General features: G+C 40.1%; 1 protein-coding gene and 1 pseudogene across 1 annotated transcript; both read right to left on the reverse strand.

The window, feature by feature from the left end:
• Positions 1-4,600: 4,600 nt before the first annotated feature.
• LOC139476085 (guided entry of tail-anchored proteins factor 1-like) lies at positions 4,601-10,355 on the reverse strand. The gene is made up of 5 exons (XM_071259334.1): positions 10,258-10,355; positions 9,186-9,351; positions 8,301-8,368; positions 7,465-7,579; positions 4,601-5,588 (listed from the first exon to the last, which is right to left on the reverse strand). Exons 1-5 carry the CDS (start codon positions 10,336-10,338, stop codon positions 5,512-5,514), a joined length of 507 nt encoding a protein of 168 aa, XP_071115435.1. The 5' UTR covers positions 10,339-10,355; the 3' UTR covers positions 4,601-5,511.
• A 4,046-nt stretch (positions 10,356-14,401) lies between these two features.
• On the reverse strand, positions 14,402-17,717 carry LOC139475256 (neutral cholesterol ester hydrolase 1-like; annotated as a pseudogene).
• Between the last annotated feature and the right edge of the window lie 369 nt (positions 17,718-18,086).

An 18,086-nucleotide genomic window follows, 5' to 3' on the forward strand; every position in this document is an offset into this window, starting at 1 on the left:
CACAGTCAGTTAATATATTATATTTTTAATCATATTTTAAACCTGGGATGAATATATACTGGTAGTATTTTAGCACACTACTGTCACTGTGTGTACAGTTTGTTGTTGTATATGGAAGGTCTGACTGGTGCATATATCTTGTAACTTTCTAGTAGAGAGCATGGGTCTTCATATAGCCACACTATAGCCACAGCTTAGTTGTCATGGTTACCTTGATTCACATATGTAAGTATCAGTATCCTATACACAGAAGGGAGGTAACTGATGTAGCCTTGTCCTGAATCAACTTTGTAAGAATATCGGAGAGCATAAAGATCGTTTTGTCATATATTGGGAAACACAGGCACCTTGTCTAAGAAAACTTGTTCTAGCAAACTTTTAGAATGTAAGCATTTAGTATATTAAGGCCAGATGATATTCAAATATATTTATTATGTGATTCAGCCAAATTTCACTCACAAAATATTCTAAAATACTGACTTAAATTAAGTATACATATTTTGAACATCTTATTTGTATTTTTGTAATACATTTTATTTTCAAAAAGTATTTTATAGGAAATAAGCATCAAGTCAAATATTTTTTATTTTACCGACACAATCTGTAAAATAACCATAAAATTGGCTTGGTCCACATTGTCTTGTATTGGAAGTTAGCTTCTGTTTCTATGTGATTAATTACCTTCGTGTTTGTTGTGTGACTGGTACATCGGGAGTGAGAGGAATGACTGCTCTATCTATCACTGTTTCTTCCAGGCATGTCATGGCTGATCTACACTCTGTAATAAACATTTACTTATCTATATACACCTTGTGTTTGTTTGGGAACTGTCAAAGATCAATGCTGTCTTCTGATGTTTATCGGGGGCACGGGTGGCCAAGTCGTCTAAGGCGCCGTGATTCGCTGTGCAGAGTTGCGTCCCTTGGGCACGCCAGAAACCTATGATTGTGGGTTCGAATCCCGGTTCGCCCCAATTATGTTTCTAGGTTTGTCAGCACCATACCCGTGCTCGTGGGTTTCACCGAAGTGGTAAAGGTCTGAGACCTGCATCACTTTGGGCTTTCCTCCCACATTAAGCTGACACGCTGTGATATAACTGGAATACTGCTAAAAGCAGTGTTAAACCCAACTCACTCACTCTGATGTTTATCATGACATGCATTGCTTGGATCACCGATTGGATTAGAGATAACTCATCACAAAGTCATTGGGAGAAATCTAAGCTAAAAGACACAGTTCATACCTTTTCTTTTCTGTTTTACCAAGTTGTGATTCAAATTTGAACAATTTTGGTTCTCAAATTATCAACAGTTATGCCGATCTTTTTTGAGAAGTGCTATGTACTTATGTTATGTAATGGGTTTTCTTACATACCTGGGGGTGAGAAACCCATTTGAGAGAACTTGTCGAATTCCAGGTCAGTGAATGGCTCTACTCCATGGTGATGACCGTAGGTCAAATTATGACAGACAACCTTCCTGATAACTTACACATGCTTTGGTGTAATTCACGGACCTCTGTGTTGAAATCTTATGGTTTTAGAGTGTTAATAAGTTCTCTGGTCTTGTCTAGTTTGCATTATCATCATCGCTTTGATAATCCACAGATATGGCAGACACATTTTTTGGTGGAGGGTCAAACGAGGTATGGGTAGTAAACAGTAGGCCGTATGACGTCGTAAATGGCTTGTGTTATGTATTAATGCACCACTGTCCATCGTTTCGAAGCTAAAGTGGTACAATTATAGGTGTGTAAGAAACAGATTACTGCACTCGTGTCTGTCAATTACGATATATCTTACAACTCGTTTCAAATGGTGTCTAACGTGCTTTCGCTCATTAGATACCTTTTGGAATAATTGTGAGGAAAATTGTATCTGACAGACACGAGTGTATAATATATAACCAGGAACATTTAAGCTTGATTTCTCCAGAAGCGTCGAACAGACAAAAGTAGATAATACAACAGACTGTTGATGGGTATAAAAATATTTATTTTCAAGTATCTATATACATTTCAAATAATGTAAAATGGAACTTAGTAAATGTAGGCAATCTTTCTCTCCAAATTGATCTGATGCTAGACAGGTTCTCACAGTCCGATACACTGATGATCACACGTGCCTTCACCACAGTCCATGAACATCACCATGGACAGTTGGTGGACTATATTTCAATACAATGTCCATGATGTACACACGGAAATATACTACTAACCATAGCAACCAGGTATTCTAGAATTTAAATCTAACTGTAGATAACATTGAAACTAGCAATATTTAGATTGCACACATTTATAAAAGCACATGGACCTGTTCCAACACTTATCTGCAAATTTACATCACAGTTTTCTGTGAACATTCATAATGCTTAATTTCTTTAATAATATATGAATAAGGCCAGACTAATTATTTCCCCTAGCAATACAAATCTGCCTTACTGATTTTTCCCTGATTTAAAAAAAGAAAAGAAAAATGATATATCTTTAAAATGTGCTGACAGCACTTAAATATTGATCAGTTTTTCAATAGAAGGGAAGCAACTCTTCCGCAATTGTTTCTTGCCATCAGCAGAAGTGTAAATAATTTCATTGGATGACTGCTCATTTCTGCCGGTATATTCACTTCCTTTTTGATTTGTGGAAATTGGCATCTTGTTGAGGCCAGTTGTAGTTTGTGAATTTATTTTTGTTGACATTTCTCGTATGGGTTTTCATAATGTGAACAAAGGGCCACAGCCCAATGATCACAAAACAAAACATCTTTCTATTAACAAAATAGCTTAAATGATGCTTACAGACAGAGTTGGTGATTCGTCATTGAATGTCATGGCCACTATCCTGCTGGGTCTGATTTACGGCTTCATGTAGATTTGCATCTTGGAGTTGCAGAAGTCGGTTTCTGAGTACCCCCTGTACTTATTTAACATTTTCAAGGTTGTTGTTTAATTGCCTCCATCCAAACCATTTGGCCCCATAAATCCATATCATAAACATTTTTTTTCTTCTCCTAGGCTTAAAAAAATGAAAGCACTGGTTCTCAGGCAATTGTTTTTGAAAATATAGTGTCTTCTTTTTGGGGGGGGGTTGTTCAAACTAGTATGTAACCATTAACAGTTGTGTTAGCAATAAACAATTGTGTACAATCAACCTGGGGAAGGGCCTCCCAACATAAATGTATTCCTTGATAAGTAAGGTACTGGACAGTTTTCTGACGAGCACTTCTGAACAATTATGATCATGCATTCATAGCACCAGACAATAATATAAAAGAACCTCAGTTAACCATAAACACTCTTGACACACAAGAAGTTTCAGAAATTGTTATACACATCACCTAGCTATCCATGAAACTTCACGTTCGAACAATAAACAACCACAAGTTGGTATCACCTGTCGCTTCCATACACACAGCATACATACAGTATACATACAGTGAGTGAGTTGGGTTTAACACCGCTTTTAACAGTATTCCAGTTTTATCACGGCGTGTCAGCTTAATGTGGGGGGAAAGCCCGAATTGATGCAGGTCTTAGACGTTTACCACTTCGGTGAAACCCACGAGCACGGGTATGGTGCTGACAAACCTAGAAACATAATCGGGGTGAACCGGGATTCGAACCCACAATCATAGGTTTCTGGCGTGCCCGAGGGACGCGTATACATACAGTATACAAACAGCCCTCCTAGACAGTACTGACTGACTGACAATTTATTCTGTTGCAAGATGGTACGGTACCTAGCAGTTCCTTGATCCCTGGTAACAACTTGATATGGCTTCGAGTTACTCATCTTCCCGAGGCAATGGAGTCAACTGACCATAAAAGTCCAGTTTCCACCCTTGCCGAACTAGGCTGGTATTTCTGGGCTCGATTGTAGCGCCGCCAGTGGCTATTACCAGTTATATCCCTTCTATGTCCCTCCTACTGACCAATCAGATTCCACATCTCATATCACCTGATCACTTGCACTTGCTTCAACAAAATGGCAGGGCTGTCTAGACGATCTGATCGATAATCAAAATCTATATTGTAATTAAAAGTGTTTTACTTCGCAAAACTCATCAAATGACATGAGCACCTTGATTAAAATCATGTAAAGATTTGGAAAATATCCTATTGATGCCGAGCTGGCAGATTACATGTTTTGCACATCCTGCAATCGACTGAAATCTGCACGGCAGTTTATGAACTGGATATCGATTTTATTACGCGATATCAATTGGACTATGCACAGACTCATTAGTCACGCCAAAACATAACTCCATAATTCCAGCCTTGTTCGGCAAGGGTGGAAACTGGACTTATAAAGTCAGTGAACTCCCTTGCCTCAGGAAGATGGGAGTTGCTGGACCTGTGGAAGGATTTCCTGAAGTCTAATACACTGTCCTTTGCTTCCCATCACCTATCACCATAAACTTCTCCAAGTGTTGCCTCTGTCATTGAGATCATGATTCAAAGTAGGTGATTTGCAACTGAGGTCATATATTTTGTATTGCATCTTACAACCCAGATGAATAGTGTTACCACAAACAATTTAATTCTGATGCAGCAACTGTTGTACCACAATATATATCCCATCACAACCCTCCTGTATCACCTCTGCCTGTAGGCCGGACACACCCACCATGGGAGATTGTGTCAGGTGAACCTTCTAACCAGCCACTCAACATTCCAAATTCATGGTAGGAGTGAGTGAAGCATTCCAACCAGGATATCTGATTTCTGTATCTCCAAAATAAACACAAATGCGCCTGTTATGTTGTTGTGGATATTTTATACACCCTGTTGTTAATGATCGCCATAACATCTACACCCAAGAGGGAGTACCATCAAACTCTGTGTAGGTTTTCTGAAGATCAGAATTTCTGAAGGTCGTAAAGAAATTTAGCAGAATCTTCCACAAAGCTGACAGCTTAGAACCCTAACATCCTTCATTTTGATTTACTCAGTTCATCTGATGCCGCCTCCTAATAAGGGTTTATCAGATGTTCACACACAGAGGTATCTTTAATGTCCTTGACCTTCTTGCTTTACTCATGGCACACAGACCTAATGAATTTCATACAACACAACCACCATCAAGTTGAGGCTGTGTAAAATAACAGAACATGACATCTGTTTTCAAACAAAAGAGAAAAGCTGATCTACATTCTCTTGAAACACTTAAGGGCAACACAGAAAACCACTTGTCTTGTATCAGTTTGGTCCCTCTCTACTGTAAACTTGGACCCACACAGCTACTAAAGCAGATACAAAACTAACAAACAAACAAACTCTGAACAGCTATTAGTCAAAAGTACTATCATTCAGTGAAATGTCATTCTGACAGTGACACCCACTATTGCACAGCCCGCAGCTAAATGCAGTCAATCTGTTCCCTCATCACCACCACAGGGCACTCTGATGAACATCAGTGACCATGTGAAGGTGTTTGACCCTGCAGTTGGTCACATGGTGAATCACTGTGTCTTGTGGGTAGGAATATTGGTTCTGTGGTTGGTGTCCAGGCTCCTCACACCCCAATCAGTCTCCGAGCTCGGAACACCACTGTGCTGCAGACCAACGCCCAGCAGGCTATGCCAACTCCACCTGGAAACACGAAACATGAAAGCTTCACTCAGTGTATCAAACAAGTCAGCGAACCTGACCACCCGATCCTGTTTGTCACCTCTTACAACAAGCAAAGTCGCCTTTTAAGGCAAGCATGGGTTGCTGAAGGCCTATCCTAATCTGGATCTTCACGAGTCTACACTACATTATGATATGAGGTTAATCAATAGCAATGCTGCAAAGCAATCTTGTTATGGTAAAACACTTGGTAGTGAGTTTTTTGTTATCCAAATATAATAAAACCAATCATAATTATTAGGGCTGCAACAAATACACTATGAGGCGAATACGATTTGTATCACAATTAAAGAGTAACGAATACGAATATCAATTCACGAATACAATAACAAGTCAGCAGTTGATGTATTATTTGTTACATTCAGTGAATCATTAACAACATAAATTATTTGACATGGTTTGTTAATTATTAATAAATTGAACATTTATATGCTGCACTTAACCAGGTACTAGAATCTGCTCAAAAGCGACAATGACCAGTGACCACAATACTGTCAAATTAAATATTATCAGAGTGCTGTCTTTGAAAGAAATCTATGCATATCATATGATATGTTTTAAGGATATATTTAGGTACAGGGTATGTAAATACACATGATTGCATATTCATAAATATTCGATTCTGGTGGCCATGTACCAGTATAACAAATTCAATTCATGAATGGATACTGTTCCGATTCACCGAATACACAAGTGAATCGTAACAGCCCTAATAATTTTACTCCTCCTTATCAATCAAAGCAACATGACAAGTAGCTCACGTCGACTAACATCTAGTCTTGGAAATGAACATATCGTACAGAAAAAAACAGTTGTTCAGTTATCTTAATAAAAATATAATAAAAGGGAGCCCAGTGACTCTCTTCATTTTCAGATACTGCAGTAATCTAGACTTGCCAAACATTATAGACTTGTATTTGATATATATTTGTATCAGGGTCTGTAAGACAGACTAGTAGCTCACCCAGCTTGTGGAATTTTTTCAATATGAGGGAACAAAATATTACTGATAGTCAGTAAGGCCCTTCATGCCTTCACCTGGTATATGCAGTAATACCAAGCAATTCCCATGTGGCTGCCATGTTGAAAGTCAGACTGGAAGTCTGAGTATTTGTGGGGCACCATGTGAAGGTTCCCCATCATATGTATGATAATCCTTGTGGTTTCAGAGGTGTTGACAATGTAAAGGTTTGATATGAGTGAGTGAGTGAGTGAGTGAGTGAGTGAGTGAGTGAGTGAGTGAGTGAGTGAGTGAGTGAGTGAGTGAGTGTGAGTGAGTGAGTGAGTGAGTGAGTGAGTGAGTGAGTGAGTGAGTGAGTGAGTGAGTGAGTGAGTGAGTTAATGCTTTCAGCCATATCGTGATGAGAAATTATACATTTTTAATACAAATATTTTTGCTAAATTAAAACCTGTCATCGAAGGACAATAAAACCACTAGAATATCACAGATTAATAAGTAAAACTAGTCAACAACTATAAAAAGATATCACTATAAATTACGGCACAATATAAAAAAGGGCTATAGATCGCCAGCAGCTGAAGGTAGTTTACCATGCTAGGGTCCATGGGGACTAACAGTACTTTTGCTACCTGCATGGACCCCAGCTAGATTTACATCATCCCCTCCGCTGTTGGCGATTAATGACAAATTTAGCCAGAGTAAACGAACATATATGCTACCTTTAAAAAAAGGGCAGAAAATAAACATACTTTGAAAGACGTGGTCTTACATACCCTCTCTGGTTGATATTTATGAAGGATGGACAGACAACAGTAAACACCCCATAACAAAAGAACATGTAGATCTTTAGTTTAAACAAATGAGTGAGCCTCAAACCTGGAACTCCGGTGGGGAAGGCGACAATTCGACTGAAGGGGAAAAAATATGAGGACGGCAGCTGGAGTAAAGGCTCATTTCGGTACGTCAGCACCAGACTCAACATTATCAGAGCCTGAAACATACATATCAAAAACATATATATTATACTGACAATATAGCCTGGGCCGGAACATGCTAAAAGGCATGGACAGTTCTCTCTAAAACATACATATGATTTAGAACAACATTCAGAGAGTGGCCGACAATTTCAGGATCCCCATGAGCATAGTCTAAATCATGAAGTGAAAACAGTGACATTACACATCAAATTAGGCTAATGATACAATAAGAAAGGAATTGTACTTGATTGTTTGGCAAGACCTGTGAAATATTGGTTCTTAGACATATGGGGAAAGCCTGTATACCATATTCGACGTAATAAGCGCCCCGCTCTAATAAGCGCCCATGGCGATATTTGCTAACATATTGGCTAGTGAACAATCCCAATTAGCACCCCTTCCGATTGATCGATATACACAAGACTTTTTTATTCGCGTATACATAGTATAATATGCACTCGTGTGTTATATGCACCCTTAATTATGGGCAATTAAATTCTGGAAAAATATATCTGTCGTATATAAACATTTCAGGCTGTCAGCATAAACCACGAAATTGATGATCTTTCAACTCTGTTTTTTTTTCACCATATAATATTCTAATAAGAGTCAGCCCACTATTTCTAATTTTGAGAGCACCCTGAGCCCTTATTACGTCGAATACGGTAAATCTTTTTCTGAACAAATATCAGTCTTTGGCAAAAATGTATACTAGCCCATGAATTGTTTACTCACATGAACAACATGGATTGCAATCTTGATGCCCACTTTCAGCATTGTCAAACGCTGGGATCTTGAGCTTCCTGAATGAGTCAGATGATGGGATAATGTCACAACTTTTCAATAAGGCTAGTTGTCCATCAATTAATATGGTATAATGGATTCATTATAGCTGTAATATTATAAAAAATATTGCCTCTCAAATTTAGAACAGCTCATGTTTAAGTTGAACAATAACAGCCATAACTTAGAAGTTTTAACTCACAATCATTTATGAGTTGTTGATTTTGGATATTTAAGCACTGTAGCATCATTTCATAATACATGTTATATGTGTTTAATCAAAATACGTGAAAGGTACAACCATACTCTACATGCTGTATGCATCTAGAGCTCGAGATAAGCTGCGTATTTGCGTAAAGTATGCATTTAATAAACTGAAATACCAAGATAATTCAAATCCGAAAGTATAAACACTGTAAATATACTATTGAAATAAAACTAATGCATATATTCAACTGTTGGATAAACAATTGCAAATATTACAACTGCTACTGCTATATAAACTGATTGTGTATCAGCAGATTGCGAAAGTCACAGTCGATGATTGGTGTAAACAAATAAATGTTGCCCCTTTCTCACAATGCCGGTGAATGGTGGCTTCCCGGAGACGGGTATTCTCCAGTAACTATACATTTACTGTTAAATTATTTACAGGCATTGTTACGAAACAGATAATAATAACCCATTGTCAAGAAACAGGCGGGTAAAAAAATTGAATACCTTCTAAAAATTGTGCATACCCAATCAAAATCAAACCCCTGAGTAAAATACCCAAATAACCAAAAGCTTATCTCGAGCTCTGTGCATCTACACACAACTACTGTAATATTGCAGTACCTAGCTGCTTAAGCTGCCCCATGATCTTGTCAATCTTGCGCTGTATCTTCATGTAACGTGCAAACTCATCGGCCATATTCACAGACTCTTGCTCCGACTTGAGATCTCTGACTTGCGACCTCAGATCTAGTTCCTCATTGGTCAACCTAAACACACTTTTCCCAATCTACAACACAACAAAAAAAGGTTCTGATTGACACCTATAAACATTTATAACATATTCTAAAAAACAAACAGTTCATACAATGAAGTTCAAACATTATCTTGTAGATGAAGTTAGATAAAGCAAAGTGTTGAATACTGGCTCCATCTGTTAACCACACATAACTAAACCAGGCTTGGAAAAAGATCTAATTCATCTGATATGTTATGATGTAAACTAAAAGATATTGATCATGTTGATACATAACATATTTTTTTCAAGAAAGAAAAAATATTCATCTTTATTTTGGAAGACTGTAACCATGTTTCTGTTTCACAGGGCTAATTTCAATGTCCTTGTTTTTTCAAATGGTGAAACTTCTTCCCATTTCTCTACCTAACAATGAAATATGAACAAACAAAATGAACACTGTCTGACTACCATGTCTACAGTATATTCAATATTATTAAATAGTGGTGGTTAATGAATCATCATTACAATACATATTTTACTTTACATAAATTGAGTGTGTAGATGCAAATGATCTCTACTAATTCATTCTGCGACTTTGTCTATGTCATTGGCAAGAAAAAGAAGAACATTTAACTGGTTGACTCAAAACGCTTTTGCACAGACTTCAGCATGTTGAGTATTCCAATTCCTTGGTCTCTTCGGTTGAGTCACAATGAGATACAAGTGAAATGTGATCTTGTTTGATACGAAATATATCTATGATAGAAGAATTATTTATTTATCAACAATATATGATTATAATATACTAGATGCTGTAGTCTTCTTTTTCTCTTCTGTGTGACCGAAAACCGAACAGTTGAATCGTGTGACTTGTTGACCAAACTGACTGCAATGTTTCTTCTCCGACAACATCTTTCAAGAACAGAACATTCATAAATCGTTTCAGAGACAACTTACCAAACCTGCGATAATATGTGAATATTTCGGCAAAATAGAAAACAGAATCACAAAGAATAAAATCAGGATCATCAAAACCATCTTGTTTTCGGTTAGAACCTTCCTCGCTGCATGTAGCAACCGTACACTCCCGAGCTCTTCCGACTGTCCGCATACGCAACAACTCTTGCAATACTTGCCTTGCAGACCGTTAACATTTTTCTGGAGAAGCAACTTCCCATGCGCGGCATTCGGGGTTTTTTTCGGTTACGTACATCTTTTCCTCAATCGGATAGATCTATTTTGCCAGCATTCCTGTCTTTTTGTGATAATTATTTCTAAGGTAGGTGCTGTAATTACTTATTAGTGTTGTGTGTCAATCGGCGACACTGTATCTCGTTATCTATGTATTTAAATAATGATCGTTACAGCGGGATAAACTGAAATCATATAATTTGAGTTAACAGACACACAACGTCGGTTTATTATGAAATCAATCGAGCTAGGACAGCCAACTGGGCTAAATCTATAGAAATATGCTCCATGTCCAAATTAACGCTATGTGTGATCCTTGGGCATTGTCTAAAGTTTACTAAGGATCAAGAGTTGATATATAAAAATCATCAAACAAGTAAAGATTGAAACATCCCGGTACACAATGATTGGGTAACCCCTATAAGACCTCAATACGTGGTGCTTGGTCTGTTTATTGTTCAACTCCACACTCAGCAACATTCCAGCTATATGACGTTGGTCTGTAAATAACCGAGTCTGGACAAGACAATTCAGTGGTTGATGATATGAGCATTGATCCACACAATTGGGATACAATGACATTCATCAACCAAGTCAGCGAGCCTGACCACCCGATCTCGTTAGTCTCTTCTTACGACAATCATTTCATGATGAACGGACAGAGGCATGCAGTCACGGGCACGATGTGCACGAGGTGCTTGAAAACCTGTTTGGATGTATCGTGACAGAATTGTTGCACATCAGAGAGCACGACAACACGTGCTACAAAGGACTGTATCAACTGGATGCACTTATGCCCTCTCAGCGTTAAGGACGTCGCTTGGCGACCGAAGAATTAGGCAGATGCATAGGCATGCTAAAAACAGGGTCAACACAATGTCTCTTTGCAAAAGTGTTTGGTGTCAACCAAAGTGTTATCAGCAGGGCAAGGGATCGATATCAGACGTTGGTCGATGGGGTTTCTCCCGATTCCAGCAAGACGTTAACACTTTGTTACTGCCACCACACTCAGATATGACCTGCGAAACGCCATTGGCGTTAAAGTTTCTACTCAGACAGTGCGTAATCGTCTTCGTGACGCTTGTCTCCGGTCACGGAGAGTATGGTTTCGCATCCCACTGACCTGACATCACAGGCAGGCACGGTTGGATTGGGCTGAAGATCATGACAGACCAGGGCCCTGCTCCAGTACTTTTTAACTGATGCATCGAGAAACAGTCTAGACTTCACGGGTAATCGTGTTCGAGTGTGGCGTAGATTTCAGGATCCCAACGTAGCAAACTTGACCGCTATGCATGGAGGGGGCTCAATCATGATTTGCGGTGGGATCAATAGAGCTGGAAGAACCGATCTCCACTCTCCCAACAGCGGGGCACGACGACAGGTATGCGCTACAGGGATGACATTCTTGATGTGTCCGTGAGACCATATATATGCTGGTGCAATCGGACCGGACTTCATCCTCATGGACGATAACGCACGACCTCATCGTACCAGGGTCGTTGATGTCTACTCGGAGCAGAAACCATTGTCCTTATGGAGTGGCCAGCCAGGTCACCAGACCTCAGTTCTGTCGAACACACGTGGAACGAGCTGCAGATCGCCTTCTCACAACGCCCTGTCCTTCCGGCATCTCTACGGGAACTCGGAAATGCTCTAACTGAAGAGTGGACAATCTTCCCCTGGCAACCACCCAGACACTTCATGGGAGCATAGACGGTGTCAGGATGTGATCGCACAACGTGGATCACATACGCGCTACTGAGAGTTGGGTTTTTTGGACAATAAAATCGCTTTGTTTCGTGATTTTTTACGTTACAGTTTTGGTAAGGTACTCCCATTTTGACGGGTGATCTGACTGATTACTGCTTTTAGTCACATGTTGTTTGTTGGCATTGTGTGGCAAATGACAACAGACTTTTGTTCATTAAATATGTCTTCACGCAATGTTGTCTTCATCTTCCCGAGGCAAGTGAGTTAACTGACTATAAAAGTCCAGTTTCCACCCTTGCCGAACTAGGCTGGTATTATGGAGTTACATTTTGGCTGGGCTAACGAGTCTATGCATAGTCCAATCAAAATCGCGCACCGAAATCGAACCGGTTCGTAAAGTGTCATGCAGATTTCGGTCGACTGCAGAATTTGCAAAGCATGTGCACCGCTAACTCGTTGTCAACAGATATTTTCTATATCTTTTCATGTTTTAAATTAAGGTGCTCACGTGATTTGATGCACTTCGTGATGTAAGACTCGTTTTATCACAATATAGATCTTGATTATCGATCAGATCGTCTTGACTGGGCGCCACCGTTTTGTTTGAAGCAAATGCAAGTGATACGAGAGGTTGAATCTGATTGGTCAATAGGAGAGGCATAGAAAAGACATTACTCGTAATTGCCACTGGTGGCGCTACGGTCGAGCCCAGGAATTCCAGCCTAGTTCGGCAAGGGTGGAAACTGGACTTTTAAAGTCAGTTAACTCTCTTGCCTCGGGAAGATGTGTTGTCTTCGGCTTTTTCAACAAATGCACACAATTTGACGTATAATGTTTTAAAGTTACAAACTTTGCAAACTTTGAGTAGTATAATTAGGGGTTATATCTGACTGCAAAACTGTTATTTCTAAATATGACTAGCTCGGACTACAAGTCTGTCGGTGAGACCACTTTACATTCGTCACCGCCAATAACAAGGGACGGGAATCCCTGGTTACACACGTCTTTGGCACAGCGTTTAGTTTGTTTGTTTGTTGTTTAACGCCGCAATCAGCAATATTCCAGCTAAATAACGGCGGTCTGCAAATAATCGAGTCTGGACCAGACACTCCAGTGATTGACATCATGAGCATCGATCCACACAATTGGGATACGATGACATGCATCAACCAAGTCAGCGAGCCTGACCACCCGATCCCTTCAGTCACCTCTTACGACAAGCATAGTCGCCTTTTACGGCAGGTATGGGTTGCTGAAGACCTATTCTACCCCGGATCTTCACAGGCCTTATGACACAGAGACGCACTCTCCAAAACGAATGTTTCACGTGCTGTAATGAACGTATTCTAAAGCTGCATGGTTCCCATGTGCATATGTGTTGTGTCATCTCATTTAGTTGACACGCTGTGATATAACTGGAATAATGTTAAATGCGGCGTTAAACCCAACTCACTCACTCACTGTACAAGTAAACGTGGTTCTATTTTACCACGTGACCTCTTTTGGCCAGCCACACACCCTGGGGGTCAAAGGGATCTTCCGTGGGTCACGGAAACCATGGTTCTCCTGTGAATCTGACACATACGGAAGGCATGGGGTGTATAAAAAGGCGAAATTCGGTGCAAACGTGAAATCAGAGTTGAAAAAGTCAGTCTTGACGTGGTATTTTAGAAGCGGTAGTTAACTGAGTGGACATGGAGTTTAACATCGTTATTCATCCAATGTGACGATCTGGTGTATATGTTAGTAACTCCACTTGTCTGATAAAAGTTTTGTTATTTGTTTGTTTGTATGTTGTTTACTGTTGCACTCGGCAATGTCCCAGCTGTATGATGGCGGTCTGTAAATAACCGAGTCTGAACCAGACATTCCTGTGTTTGACATCATGAGCATCGATCTACGCAATTGGGATACGATGACATGCATCAACCAAATCAGCGAGCCTGACTACCCGATCCCATTAGTCGCCTCTTAGGACAAGCAAAGTCGCTTTTAACGGCAAGCATAAGTTTCTGAAGACCTATTCTACCCCGGATCTTCACGGGTCTGATAAAGGTACAATCATCTGGAAAGAAACGTTTCATTGAAAGAAAAACGACGTTGAAATCATTGTCAGCTCTGTCCTCAGTGCATAAGAATGAAAAAATACTGGAACGGGAGCCGGTCAAGCCATTTATTTAAACAAGTTGGGGAGTGGCTACAAATGGTTCTTGAGGAAGTTAGTGACATCTCTCACGACCCTGGTACCCACGTTAACCCGGAAACCACATGCAATGATGGAAAGCCTCCGGAAAGTTCCTGATCATTGCCTTTGAACCAACGGCTTTCAGTCGCTAAACGTACATATTACCGTCGTCCCTAATGATGTCATATCCGGCTGTCATCACGTACGCATGTGCAGTTCGTCTCAACATGTCGTCGCCTGTCATCAACGGCGCCAGGTATGGATCAAGGAGACGGTGTTTGATCTTCTCCCATAATTTTCTGTTACCGAAATCTTTCCTCAGTTCTGTATCTCTCAAGGCTAGAGTACGTATATAATATTTTGGTACTAGTTTGTCCGGATTGGCGTTATCGGCATATTTTGAATTTTCCAGTTCAACTGAAGTGTGGTTATTGGAAAGAAACTAAGGGAGATATTTCAAATCAATTCCGGCATAATTCAGCCAAAATATAACGATGTCTGGGCTGTTAACAGACTTTCTCATATACGGAGCATTTTCAATGAAGCCGGTCGTGTTGAAATTCAGGACTTGTAGCACAGGAACAAGTACAATCTGCACACGAATCTTTTCTTTGAGGCGGAGGGATACAGCAGCAGCCAAATTACCACCTGCGCTGTCTCCTGCCACGTCTATACGTGCAGGATTTAGTCCCAGGTCGTGGTTGATTATCCAGTGTATTTTATCATCATTCTATTTTAACTACTCTGGGCCCATTCGCCACCATAGACATGGGACCCGTGAAGATTCCGGGCTAGAATAGGTCTTCAGCAACCCATGCTTGCCGTAAAAGGTGACTGTGCTTGTCGTAAAAGGCGACTAACGGGATCGGGTGGTCAGGGTCGCTGACTTGGTTGATGCATGTCATCGATCCCAATTGCGTGGATCGTTGCTCATGATATTAATCGCTGGATTGTCTGGTCCAGACTCGATTATTTACAGACCGCCGTCATATAGCTGGAATATTGCTGAGTGCGGCGGTAAACAACAAACCAACCAACCGTAGACATGGAGTTATTTTAAACGGGATAATCGAGGGCGGCTCTGGGTACACGGACATCGAAATTAAATAAACTAAATTCAAGTTCTCGGAGTCAAACTTTGTTTGTCTGCTTTGTCAAATATAAGCATGTTTAGTATAAATTTACTCATGCTTGTCGTTACAGGCGACTAACGGGATCGGGTAGTCAGGCTCCGCGTCTTGTTTGGTGCATATCACCGTATCCCAGTTTCGTAATTCGATGCTCGTGATATCAATCACTGGATTGCAGGGTTAAACAACAAACAAACCTATATTACGTGTAGACCAAGATGGCGGAGCAGCATGTCCAAGGTTGATGTCATATGAACAATGATCCTTAAGGATCAGAATCGGGTTTGGGCGAGTCCAGATTTTATTTACACATGACGCACACCGAGTTGAGCACATGCCGATCACGGAGTGTAACATATGGAATACATGTATACCGATTAAACCCATAACCTACAACGTGTTTCTCTCATAGCGTACATCAGATTAAACAGGTAACGTACATTGAGTGTAACGCATGCCGTACACCGGGTTTAACACGTGACGTACATAGGGTTTAAAGACGGACACAGTTTACCAGGTAACGTACACCAAGTTTAACACATGACGTACATAGGGTTTAAAGAGGGACATAGTTTACCAGGTAACGTACACCGAGTTTAACACGTGACGTACATAGGGTTTAAAGAGGGACACAGTTTACCAGGTAACGTACACCGAGTTTAACACGTGACGTACATAGGGTTTAAAGAGGGACACAGTTTACCAGGTAACGTACACCGAGTTTAACATGTGACGTACATAGGGTTTAAAGAGGGACACAGTTTACCAGGTAACGTACACCGAGTTTAACACGTGACGTACATAGGGTTTAAAGAGGGACACAGTTTACCAGGTAACGTACACCGAGTTTAACATGTGACGTACATAGGGTTTAAAGAGGGACACAGTTTACCAGGTAACGTACACCGAGTTTAACACGTGACGTACTGTTACACCCTTAGGGTGCTAGTGAAAGCACAAATAACACAAGCAAAGATGAAGTTTGGTAGTCCAAGTTTGTAATGGCGTTTACAAACTTTATGTTTAATTTTGGTTTTAAATGTCAACAATGTGGACATAAATTATTAACAAATGTGATGAAAAATGATGCCAATAAATACCCCCAGTTTTGATCAACAACTATAAGTCTATTATATTTTATTAACAGGGCTCAGTCTCCAAAGAAGTAATAATATTACGTTATATTAGCTTTATTGTTTTGAGAAAATGTTATTATAAGTAATAAAATGTCACGAGATTTCTTCTAAATTTGGCCTAAAATTGTATCAAAATATGTACCTAGAGGTAGTGAATTATAAGTAGAAGAGTCCTAGACCTTGACCCGTGATCGTATTTATTAGGCATCATTAACAGGTCATGTGGCCTTTCTTAGCGAATCAGAACACAAGTTGGATGGCTTTCATATCACAAGCATGGCATAGATAATGTCATTTCCAACACAAGTAAGTGATTACAAAATGTCCTTGTTTTGTCCTATTTGTCCGAATACAATTAGGACACAGTAGAAATAATCAGGACATGGAGACAATTTGTTATAATTAAATGGACAATATCTTTACGCTAACGTAGCGTCAGTGGCCGCCATCTTGGTTGGTGGTCATCTCCGTTGCAAGTGAAATTTACAAAACAATCAGTTTCTCTTATTGATTGGTATTGTCCTTATAGCGTACAAAGTGTCCGAATAGATTGAACATGTTGAACAAACATAATTTGTGCTAATATCTGATACAATGATATTAAGGACAAGGATAGATTCAGACCAAGCGACTGGGAGGACAGTTTGACAGACGTCAAACGTACGTTAAGACCATTGGCAAATATAGGCCTATAGGAGAAAATATGCCCTCATTCCAAGTATTGATGTTGTCCTATTTGTCCTTTAATAATTCGGACACTAACACGATTCATTAAAATACTTGGTAAATATTAACAGAGAAACGGACAAACAGATTGTCAATATTGCCTTGAACTGTCGGCAATGAAATGTCATAACACAGAACGACTGTCATATTGCAGATACAAATGCAAGAAATATGGGAACGTATATGTTGACCTCTATGTGTCTGAATATTGCAAATCTAGATTAGACTGCAGGGAAATACAGGTCCTGTCTGCCTATGGTAGGTGGGCCCCTGGATTTCCTCTTCGAATCTAATGGCGGCATACTCCCAGTTAAGTAACTTCTTGTCTGGCGTCATGGCCGTTCATCCCTTAGGTGGCCAAAGGATTGAAGTCTTGCCCATGTGAAGGGGATTCCCACGTCTGGTCCATTCCCGCCTGGCTGATGGGATTTGCGGCATAGCTCCCGTCTTCAGAAGATCTTGCGCCTTCTTCATCGTAGTTGGTGATGTTCTTGCAATGGTAATCTTAGGTTCAGAGCATGCTGATGGTCGAATATCTGATGAAAGTGCTGATGAAGGTGCTGATGGAGATGCTGATGAAGACACTGTTAAAGATGCTGATGAAGACACTGTGCATGACTTCTTTGAACCTGTGGCACTCCTCTCTCTCTGGGCATGGCACTTCGTGGGACGTGGTGTAATAGTGTTGTTAGATGTCCAGGAGAA

Source organism: Haliotis cracherodii, unplaced genomic scaffold, assembly GCF_022045235.1.
Source record: "Haliotis cracherodii isolate W230 unplaced genomic scaffold, xgHalCrac1.p SCAF_3, whole genome shotgun sequence".
NCBI classification, from domain to species: Eukaryota; Metazoa; Mollusca; class Gastropoda; order Lepetellida; family Haliotidae; genus Haliotis; species Haliotis cracherodii.